At 60.5% G+C, this 11581-nt stretch overlaps 1 protein-coding gene across 1 annotated transcript in view; it reads left to right on the plus strand.

The window, feature by feature from the left end:
* The window catches only part of WNT7A (Wnt family member 7A), a 44714-nt gene extending 34851 nt beyond the window's left edge, over nt 1–9863 (plus strand). The window contains exon 4 of the mRNA XM_056129587.1: nt 9289–9863. Coding sequence (XP_055985562.1) covers nt 9289–9768 — 480 coding nt within the window. The 3' untranslated portion in view covers nt 9769–9863. The remainder of the gene's footprint in view (nt 1–9288) is intronic.
* Nucleotides 9864–11581: the final 1718 nt, after the last annotated feature.

Raw genomic sequence — 11581 nt, forward strand, 5'->3', positions numbered from 1 at the left:
CTTTTGACCACCCCCCCACCCTTCTGAGCAGAGGGGAAAGATGAGACCAGTGAGGGACTTGAGTACAGCGGGAGAGGGCGTTTGCCTTGCATGTGGCCTGCCTGGGTCCAATCCCTAGCACCCCATATGGTCCCCCGAAACACGGCCAGGAGTGATTCCTGAGTGCAGAATCACCCCTGAGCATCACTAGGTGTGGCCTGAGAACTTTTTTCAAAACTGAAAAAAAAATAGAATCTGTGATGAATCTGTGAATGACTGAATTAATGGCTGCGGCCGGCTCCCGGGGTACAGGGGTTTTCGTGGCCCCCCCGGCCATCAGCGCCCCGGAAGCCCTTTGAAAGGCTGGTGTCTGTCTGTCCGTCTGTCTGAGTCTAGGACGCACATGGCAGAGTTCATGGCATGGCAGACTTCTGTGTGAGCCCCTTCCCATGCCCTGTAGGACAAGTAGGAGCTGTTTGCGGGTGTGAGTGTGGGTCCGTGTGAGAGTGTGTGTGTGTGATTATGTGTGTATGAGCGTGTGCATGTGTGCCTGAGTGTGTGCATGTGTGCATGTGTGTGAATGCTAGTGTGTGTATGCCTGTTTGAGTGTGTGAGTATAGGCATATGTGAGCATTGTGTGCACACAGATGAACTTGTGCATACGTGTGTATGTATGTGTGAGTGTGTGCTTTTATGCTTGTGAGTGCACATGTGTCAGCCTGACTGCGTCTGTTCTAAGGGGCAGAGCGGGGCGTGGTGTGGGCACCCCTGCTCGGGTGTCGGGTGTGGGGTGGGGCGCGAGTGGTGAGGAGGGCGTGTGATGGGGTGAGCTTGGCAGTGTGTGCCCACTGCCGAAGGGGCCTACAGCTGTATCAGGGGGCAGGAACCCAAGAAGAGACGAGTCTGGGGTGGCCGGGGCGTGGTCACGAGAAGTTCTTACAAGATCCCAAAGCTGGCCAAGGCCACTGATGGGGCCGGAGAGTCAGGTGGGGCTTGGCGGGAGGCTGCTCGGTGCCCAGTGCTCAGGGCGAACCCTGCTGTGTCCTGGTGCCCCGATCCCTGGCACACCGCCCCCCCGCATCCCCACCCAAGATGGGAGTGTTTGTTGGAAGCCCGCATGTTCAATAGACTTCAAGAACGCGACCAAAAAGAAAATACTCGGAATGTTTCCCGAGAGGCTGTTCTCGCCACTTTCATCTGTGTCGCCCAGAGGAATACAGCTGCAGGGGCGTGCGGGGAGAGAGGGGCAGAGAGGGAGGGCTGGGGAGGGAGGAGCAGGGGAGAGAAGAGCAGAAGCAGGTGTGGCAAGGGGGGGGAGAAAAGGTAGGATGGGGGGAGGAGCAGGGGGAGGAGGGTGGGAAGAACAGCAGGGGAGGAGCAGAGGAGGAGGAGCAGGGGAAGGAGTTGGAAGAGGAGGAGGAGCAGGGGAAGGAGGAGCAGGGGAGGAGGAGTAGGGGAGGAGTGCAGAGAGGAGCAGGGGGGGAGGAGCAGGGGGAGGAAGAGCAGGGGAGGAGCAGGGAGAGGAGCAGGGGAGGAGCAGGGGAGGGGGAGCAGGGGGAGGAGCAGGGGGAGGAAGAGCAGGGGAGGAGGAGCAGGGGAGGAACATGGGGAGGAACATGGGGAGGAGCAGGGGGAGAGCAGGAGGGGAGGAGCTGGGCCTGCAGGAGGTCCTGGGTGGTCCGAGTCTGTGGCCCCCGCCCTCTGTCTGTGCTGGGCAGTGGGTTCGCGCCCCATTTCTCTGCTCATGTGCGCCCTGGTGCCCCGCCAGGGATGATGGGGGCCGGATGCAATGACTAGGTGCGGCTTGAGTGAGCTGAGTGAGGGGTGCCCCATAGAGGAGCCCCTGCTAGTGCCCGAGCCCCCCACTTCATGGTGAGACGTGGGGAGGGGGGAGGGGGAGGGGAGGCCCCCCAGGACCAGCCCGTGCTGTCCAGCCAGCACGGGGGAAGGACGGGGGCAGGAGAGATGGTGTGGGAGTTCCTGTGTGGTGGAAGGGCCTCCTGGAGGGTGGGGGACACCGGGAGACAGGTGGGAACTTGGGTCCCGCAGGAGCAGCCGCAGTCCCAGTCTCAGCCGCAGGAAAACGGCACTTGGGGCTCCGCAGTAGGACCACGGTCACTCCCTCCCGCTCTCCGCTCTGCGCCCCCAGTCCGGTCCGCCCAGGGCCACTGCCATAGAGTCTATTTCGGGTTTCGAATAAGGAGTGTCTCAGATCCGAGTTTCCCCGCGGGCCCCTCCTGGGCCGAGCCCCCTCCCTGGGCGATGCTGGGCTCTGGGCAGCACCTGGTACATTGTTGGCACCTCCCGGGGACCTGTCAGGGAGAGATTGATCTCCCTCCCTCCAGCGGTGCGGAAAATCCTTCCTGCTGCTCCGGGCAGGTCTGGGGCCGGGTGGAGGAGCCGAGACGAGAGCCGCCAGGCCCCACCCGGCCCAGGAATCCCCCCAGGACCCCCCCACTGCTCCCCAGCGCTCTGGGCACCCGCAACTCGTCCCTCCCAACTGTGGTCAGCTGGAGGGGATGGCTGATGTCCACCCCTGGTCAGGGGGGCGGGCAGTCCTGCTGCCTGGGACAGGGTGGCAGAAAGGGCGTGGCGGTGAGTGGGGACCCCAGAAACTGCCTTGGCCAAGCTAAGCAGCTCCATTCTTGCAGTGGGGGTCTCCAGCCCTCACCCCGCCCCGTCCCTGTGCTCTGCCTGTTTCTGTCCATCTGCTGGACTCTGGGCCCATTCTGGACACCACCAGCACAGACAGCCACCTCTGCCCTGCGTGGGCACTAGACCTCAGTTAATATGGCCCCAGAGGACTCTCATTTTGTCAGGGACCTTGACTGGTCACCCAGGGCCGCCCCTCTTGCCGGGTCTCCCCGTCTCTCCCTGCGGTGGCCAGTCATGGCTTCTAACACCCAGCCTTGTTCGTAGGTGCTGGCTGTGGCTGGCTCCGCCCTGTGCATTAGTCTGTGGGTACCCTGGGGCCCCTCCCTCTCCCCCTACCCCCTCCCCACATCACCCCCAGTCTCCAGGAGGCCTTTCTGCTCTCCAGGTGCCCCTGTGTCCTGCCACTCCTGTCCCCTAAGTTCTTCAGCAACCCTTGCCCGCTCAGGACACAGCCTCTGTGTCTGTCCGGCTCCATGTCACCAGGGATGCCCCCCGCCTAGCTCCCGCTGCCCACCCAGCCCCCCCTCTGCCGGGGTGACCAGTGGCTTCCCCTGTCTCCCCCCTGCCCCGCCTGGCAGGACCTGTGAAGGCCTCATGGCTGCCCCATGTGGGTGCCCCTTAGTGGAGCTCCTTGCTCAGGGACAATCTAGAAGCTTCCCAGCTGCGACACCCCCACCTCCCCACTCCCTCTGTCCCCAACCTGCCTCCCCCCTGCTCCTCACACCCCTCCCCTTCCAGGCCTGGGAAGAGTCTCCCCCAACGTTGACTCGCCCTCTTGCTCCCTGCAGGACCCTCTTGGAGTGTGGGGGGCTTCCCTAGTCTTCCTGGGCTCTCTCGCCCTCCTTACCAGAGCCCCCACTTTATGATGAGATGCGGGAGAACTGAGGAACAGGTGAGACCCCCCGGGACTACACAGCAGCTGTGATCCCCCCACGTAGCACCCCAAGAGGTTGGGGCCGTCACCCCATTCCCTCCCATCCCAGTGCCCCTGTGGCCAGGGCTAGGAGGGGGTGGGAGGGAGGGACTCGGGGCAGCGGTGCTGGCCGGGGTCTCTCAGGCTGGCCCTTCTGTCCCCAGTGCTCTATACCTTGTGCAGTCCGAGGCAAGTTCCCAACCAGGGGAGCGACGCTATGCCCCTGGCTGCCCGGGGTCCACCCTCCACCTTGGCTGGGAAGCGAAGCCTCCGCTGAGAGGGGGTCTGGGAAGTGCATCTCTGTGTCCGCCCCAAATGCTCTCGGCTGGGTGGCAGAAACTGCAGGCAGAGAACCACCCAGGGCCTTGGCCATGGAGATTCCATGGGTGAAAAGGCCACGGGAATGGTCCAGGAGTGGGGGTGGGGCCTCACTGCTCTAGCAATCAGGGAAGGCTTTATGGAGGAGGTGTCTTTTTCACACACACCACCACTAGTACGGTAGAATAGCTGAAAGGTACAAAATGCAATTCCCTGAAAGGGAAGGCAGCATGTACTCGGCCCTTCCTGGAAACAGGGGCCAGAGGGGCAGCCACCGTCACCAGCTTCTCAGCATTCTTCCAGAGGACTCTCTCCCGGGTGCTTACAGGAACACGCAAGCGTAGGGTCTTTCTCAACCCAGTCGGCGCGTGCTCGACGTGCCTTCTGCCCCGGGCATTGTTTTCTCTGCCTGGTATCTCGAAGATCGGCCTCCCACAAGCACAATGTGGAGTCCAGGCGCTCAGGCCTGTCCCCAGGGTGGGCCCCAGGGTGGACCTTTAGGCTCTTGGGGCCTCCTGAGGGATCAGATGGCGCCTGTGGGCAGCTCGTGGTCACTCCACACACAGGCACGCGCCTCCCGGGGGCTGCTCATGCTTCCTTCCTGAGGCCACGCTGGGCCTCCCTGATACAGGCCGGAGGGTGTAGGCAGCGAACGGGGATGCCCGAGCACAGGGCTGAGCCGCGGGTGGACGGCAGGAAGATGTGGATGGGAAGAAAGGAGAGTTCGGGAAGCCACCACTGGCCACAGGTGGGCCCCAGGGCAGCCACGGCAGGGAGGAGTTCTGCCCGTGCTCCCCACACGTGGGGGTGCAGCTGGGAACAGAGATGGTCCCAGAAGGCCACATGCTTTAGGTCCCTGTTTAAAGGAACTCTCTAGAACAGAGTGCAGGAGGGAGGAGAGGGCGGGGGACTGACCATTCATGCCCATGAGTTTCTTGCGGGGAGGGGTCCGGGGGGTGATGATACTATTAGGCAAGTCGTGGTGATGGGGCCATGACCCCGAATGGGGGAAGCCCCCAAATTTGTTGTTTCTCACAGTCACTGATGAGAGAACAAACTGATTTCTGGGGTGCCCACACCGTCTTCCCAGCCCTCTTCTGCCTGGGGTCCCCCGGACTCTGCTGCCCTCCCACACCTAGAGACATGTGGGAGAGTTTCTGGGGGTAACTGCATGGGTGCGGGATGTGCCCCCCTGAAGCTAGGATGGGGGAAACGGCCTTGTACCCAGCACTGCTGGAAGGGGCCTGACTGGCAAAAGTAGGTTAGAGATGGAAGGAAGGAAGGAAGGAAGGAAGGAAGGAAGGAAGGAAGGAAGGAAGGAAGGAAGGGAGGGAGGGAGGGAGGGAGGGAGGGAGGGAGGAGGGAGGGAGGAAACAAGAAAAGAAGGAAGGGAGGGAGGGAAGGAGGGAGGAAGGCAGGAAGGAAGATGGACGGATGGGTGCCTTGTCACCCCTCAGTCCCTCTACCGTCTCTGAATCATCCTTAATTCAAGGTTTCTGGAGCCCCGGGTGATGGTAATAGCCTCAGAGGGTGCAAAGACTTGAGCTTTGAGTTCGAGGCTGGCTCTGCTCTTAGGAACCACTCCTGGTGGTGTTTGAGGGGCCCTGAGTGATGCCAGAGATTGAACTAGGGTGGGCCACATGCAACACAAGTGCCTTAACCCCCAGACTATCTCTCTGGCCCCCAGAGCACGTGTCCACACACTTTCTATGCTAATGCCCCATCTTGGCGAGGGGACTGTGTACCCATCCAGCTGTCCACCTCGGCCACCAGTCCTGCCCAGGTTAGTGGAGACATAATTGTGGTCACAGTGGGTTCTCAAGATGCAGAGTTTGCTGGCTTAGAGATGGGGTGTTGATCAGGGCCTCCCCCAAATACTGAGATGGCCCCGGGGCTCCTAGTGGCCTCATGGGAAGAAGGGGGTTAATGTGTGAAAGCCACGAGCTGAGGGAGTGGCAGCCGGACCCAGCAGGACCCAAGGGCACCTGGGCTTCCTGCCCGGTGCCCACCGCAGCGAAAACACTTGGTCCCAGCCTTGCAAACACAATGCATCACTTTCCGCTAAAAGCTTAAAAAAAAAAAAAACCAAAAAACCCCAACCAACTTTATTAAGGTGTAATTCACGGCGCATGCCCCGGGCTCGCTTGAAGTGCATTGTTCTACACTTTGAGATATATTTGCAGATAATGGGCTGCCGTGGTGTGGATTGATTTTGTAATGTTTTTTATGACCTCGGAGGGAAACCAACACATGCAACCCAGCAACTCCCGGTGTCCTCACCTTCCAGCCAGCCCACGGATCTATCCGCGACTCTATAGATCTTTAAGTTCCAGATGGTGTTTAAATGCATCTTAGGAGGACAGGGCAGGGTGAAGGCACATGCCTGGCGTAGGCCCCAGCCGGGTTCGATCCCCAGCATCCCCCGATTCCCCTGAGCACCAATGGCCACACCTTCAGCACCCCTGGAGGCTGCTGAGCACCACTGAGGTGACCTTGGCGGCGCCTAGCACTGCGGCATCCTCTCCTCGGGCCTCAGCACAGAAGAAGCACGGCCTCATTGGTGGAGAGAAGGGCTGGGAGTGGCCCTGGGGCCAATTGGGGGTCCCCTGTTCCCCCTGGCCCTACAAAATGAACAAGCGCGGCTGAGGTCCACGTGGGGCTGGTTCTTCCCTCGGCCCATGGCTTCCCCCAGGCTGCGGCCCGTCAGAGCCTGTTCCCTTTGTGGCCGGCTCCCTGTTTTCTCGCCCGTGCCCCGGCTGTGGTGGGCTCGGGAAGGAGGCGCCCTTGTGCGCGGCTTTATTTATTTTTTTTCTTTTGGGGTCACACCCAGCGATGCTCAGGGGTTACTCCTGGCTCTGCACTCAGGAATCACTCCTGGCGGTGCTCAGGGGACCATATGGGATGCTGGGAATCGAACCCGGCTCGGCTGTGTGCAAGGCAAACGCCCTACCTGCTGTGCTGTCGCTCCAGCCCCATCTGTGTGCGGCTCCTAAGTCTCACCGCGGACCTTGAGTGTCCCTGCTTCTGGCCCTGCACCTCAGGAGCAGAACTGCCGAGCCCCTGCCAGCTGCCAACTCTGGACACCAGGGACGGGCCCCCATGCTCAGCAGGTGCACGGGCGTTGGAGCGCGAGGCCCAGGGCTGATGCGGCAAGAGCGGCCTCGGGCGGACTTCCGGCTTTCTGGCCAGCATGTTCTCCCAGGTCCTCCAGGGGCCTGGGCCGCGGTGTCTCCTAGTCCTGGGAGGCACTGTGAAGGCCCCTCCCCTGGAGCCCCGCTACCATGACCAACCGTCACCTTCAGGCGTTAGGATTTCCACCCCGGCATTTGGGGGTGGCACACACGTCCAGGTCTGCACCTTCTGTTCACATCCTGGATGCCAGGAAGCAACTGGGTGCTGGGCCTCTCAGCAGCCTGGCGCCCAGTGGAGCTCCTCACATGCTGATTGGCCACTAGGCTTGTGCTTTTCTATTTTTCTTTTTTTAATTTTTATTAGTGAAACACCATGAGGTACAGTTGTAGACTTACAAATTTTTGTGCTTGGGTTTCAGTTATACAGTGATCGAGTACCCACCCTTCCACCAGTGCCTATTCTCCACCACCACTGATCCCAGTATCCCTCCCACCCCCCATCCCCCCTATCCCACCCTGCCTCTGTGGCAGGGCATTCCCCTTTGTTCTCTCACTTCTTTTGGGTGCTGTGGTTTGCAAAAGAGGCATTGAGTGGCAATCATGTTGGGTCTAGAGTCTACTTTCAGCATGCTTCTCCCATCCTAGGCGGATCCTCCCAACACCCTTTATTTGGTGCTCCCTTCTCTATCTGAGCTGCCCAAAGGGTGAGATCAGCTTTGGGGCAAGAATGGCTCACGGGGCGGGGCCAGCAGGAGAGAATCATGAAGTCTGTCCTGGGCAGGAACAGAGGCCGGCAGCACCCAGAAACGCCCCCGGGTGACACCTGGGCCCCAGCGTCTCCTTTCTGCTGCCTTCACTTACCTCATTTACCCAACTGCACAGATGACTGAGGGGGCAGGCTCACAACAGGGCCGCGCCTTCCCACCCACATAGTACTCCCTTATGGAAATCCATGATGGAAGCCCAGGGGAGTTTAGAAGAAGGGAGAGGGCACATACCATGTAGCAGCTGCCAGGGATGGTAGACCCAGTGCCCGGGCTCTCAGACCCGATGTGTACCTCACCTGATAGGCATAAGGCATCCAATTCCGTGACCTCTGCTGAAACACAGCTTGTTCCCAGGAGGCAATAGGGAGTGGTGAGGACTGTGGCCGAGGGAGGGCAGGGAGCTCTAAAGAAGGTTCTCAGAGCTGTTGCCGTGACAAGGCTGGGATCTTGTGACATCCTGGGACAGCAGGACTGGGCTTCGGCATTGGTGGTCAGCTGTATGCCAGCAGGTCAGCACCCAGTGGTACCTGTTTATTAGAACAGTTGGATTTCTGCCTAGAGTTGCTTGGTGTTTGACTTTGCCAAAAAAATTAAAAAAAAAAAAGGATCTGCCATCAATGGCTTTTTAAAATCTCTCAGTTTTTCAATGTTGGTTCCAAAATGATTTTAAAAAAATCTATTTATTTATTATGATGTTGCGGTCCACGCCCAGGATGCTCAGGGCTGACTCCCTGGTGGGGCTCAGTGGACCATATGGGGTGCCAGGGACTGAACGGGGTTGGCAGCATGCAAGGCGCCCTCCCCTTGGCCCCTCCAAAATGTTTAGCCCTGTGCTGGCAGGCCAGAGAGAACCAGTGTATTGGTCTGAGCTGCCCAGAGCTCACCCACCTGCCAAACGAAGGGCCTAAGAGGAAGGTCAAGCAGGCTCCAGTGTGTGGGGTGGAAGGCAGAGCCCCAGGCCTGAGGTCAGGGACTCCAGGTCTGGGTTCCCAGCAGCAGGAAAGAAAAACATAAGTTTGGGGAGGAGTTGAGCAAGGCTGAGGTTGACCAGGCGAGACTGAATGGGTGGGGCAGCTCTGGGGTGGGTGGGGCGGGGTGAGACTTAGTGGGCGGGGCCTGATGGGCGGGGTGGGTCTGGAAGGGTAGGGCAAGGCTGGATAGGCGGGGAGAGACCCTGGGGCGGAGTCTTGTGGGCGGGGCCTGACGGACAGGTTGGGCGGGGCATGGGTAGGGAGGGCCTGATGGACAGGTCGGGTCTTCGTGGGTGGGGAAAGACTGGGTAGGCGGGGCGAGGCCTTTGGGGTGGGGCAGGGTGGGCAGGGCAGGGCTGTGTGGGCGTGGTCTGGGTGGATGGGCTTGGTGGGCGGGGCGGGACTGATGGGCGGGGCTGTCTGTCTGGGCGGGGATTGGTGAGCGGGGATTGGTGGGCGGGGCTGGTGGGCGGGGCCGGGCGGGGGCGGGGCGGGGCGGGCGCGGTACCCAGCCCTGCAAGCAGTGACGTGTTCCCGCCCGCTCCCCGCTGCAGATCCTGGAGGAGAACATGAAGCTGGAGTGCAAGTGCCACGGCGTGTCGGGCTCGTGCACCACCAAGACGTGCTGGACCACGCTGCCGCAGTTCCGCGAGCTGGGCTACGTGCTCAAGGACAAGTACAACGAGGCGGTGCACGTGGAGCCGGTGCGCGCCAGCCGCAACAAGCGGCCCGCCTTCCTGAAGATCAAGAAGCCCCTGTCCTACCGCAAGCCCATGGACACGGACCTGGTGTACATCGAGAAGTCGCCCAACTACTGCGAGGAGGACCCGGTGACGGGCAGCGTGGGCACACAGGGCCGTGCGTGCAACAAGACGGCGCCCCAGGCCAGCGGCTGCGACCTCATGTGCTGTGGCCGCGGCTACAACACCCACCAGTACGCCCGCGTGTGGCAGTGCAACTGCAAATTCCACTGGTGCTGCTACGTCAAGTGTAACACGTGCAGCGAGCACACCGAGGTGTACACGTGCAAGTGAGTGTGCCACGGTGCACGCATGCGGCACTGGGTGTACCCGTGCTAGGGAGTGCACTGGGGTGCACACGTGCAGCTCTGGGGCACGGACGGGCCAGTGAGCCCCGTAGCCCCGCCCGCTGCACCCCAGACCTCAGCGGACAGCACCGGCTCCCTGCCTCACCACTGCGGTTCACCTCCCAGATCTTTCCCGCGGCCATGGTAGCTGAGGGGGGCGCTCTCGTGGGGTTCCCGCAGACCCCTTCCTGCTGAGGGGACGCGCTCCCCAGCGCCCTCTCCTCCACCCACTGCTGCTCTTCTGGACCCCCGGACACCGCTGGGGGAGAACCCCTGGGCTGGCACCTAGCCCTTCTCCGCAGAAACTCTGGACCTTGGGCCTCATCATAGCAATATTTAACGATTTATTCTGATTAAAAATAATATTAATTTATTTAATTAAAAAGAATCCTCCCATCTCGCCGGGATCCGTTTTCTGCAGTCCAGGGATGGTCCACGTGCTTTCCTTGCAGGACTTTCCGCTGGGACCAGGAGCCAAGTCACAGCGCCAGACGGAGCCCCTCCCGCTGCGATGAAGGCGCTGGCAGGCGGGAGCAGGGCCCCTTCTCCTGGACCGGGCACTGGGCTTGGACGCACCTGTTTGCCGTTTGCTGCTACTTACCCAGAATTAACGTGGCGAGGCGTTTCTCACCCTCTAACCCTCGGCAGGCCAGACTCCAGTTTGGGGGAGAGAGAGAGAAAGGAAGAATAAAACTCCCATCCTTTGGAAGGTGAGGGTGAGCCACCACTGGATAAAGAGATTATTTTATAAGAGACTATTTTTATATGAATCTTTTATTTATACCGTATCCTTCCGCAGTCTGTGCTGTTTCTCATTCTGGTATCCTTGCCTTGGGCTGGGGAAGGGGTGAGACCCTGAGTGGCTCCATTCCCCCAGGGACCGTCCCCTGGGAAGTGGTCTGCGGGTCACTGCTGAAAACTGGGAGAGAAAGTGGGTCCCAGCCTCAGCTCAGGCCTTGGGGCAGCATCGCTGAGTGGTCACCACACGGTGGCCATGCAGTGGCCACGCGAAGAACCTGTCCAGGGGGGCCACACCATCCCCAGATGACCGAGATCGAGTTCAGGGACTCGGCCACCGGAAGAGACCAGCTCAGGGAGCCTCTGTGATGCCCCGCGATCCCAGAGTGCTGCCAGTGTCAGTGAGGGGACAGGAAAGCGATATGGGGGGCAGTTTGGCCTCAGGGCAGGCTGATGAAGCGGTGGGCAGGTGCCCTCGCCTCTCTGCCCACAAGGAGGGTCCTAACATGCCTCCAGGGCCTTTGCGTGTGTGTGTCTGTGCATTTAGGGTTTCTTGGGGGTGGTCATGTGACTTTGCACCTTCCATCCCCTCTGGGTGCTCGTGTCTCTTTCTGGACTCTGCTGTGGGTCTGGGTGTCCCTCTCTATGGGCCTGGGGGAGCGGGAATGGTGTGTCTCCTACATCCGTGCAGCTACTGTCCCCCGTGTGGGGGAGGCGAGGGAGAAGGATGGCAGGACCATAGGAGGCAGCGGCACCTCGGGACTCCGTGCTCTCAGACGCTGCTGAGATGACAGCTCTGTGGCCCCTTGTGCTGGACGCCCCTCAGATTCTGGCCATTGGACTTCCCCCTGAGGGCACTGTATCGGGATGACAGCGTTGGCAAATAAAATGGCTGGACATCTGGCTGGTTTCCTCCCTTGGACCTTTTCTTTCTCTGTCCTCAGGTGTCTGGATAGGAGGAACACATGGATGCATGTGTGTGTGTTTGTATGATGAATGCGTGAGCAGACACTTGGGTAGTT

This window comes from Sorex fumeus, unplaced genomic scaffold (assembly GCF_029834395.1).
Source record: "Sorex fumeus unplaced genomic scaffold, SorFum_2.1 ptg000072l, whole genome shotgun sequence".
Taxonomy (NCBI): Eukaryota; Metazoa; Chordata; class Mammalia; order Eulipotyphla; family Soricidae; genus Sorex; species Sorex fumeus.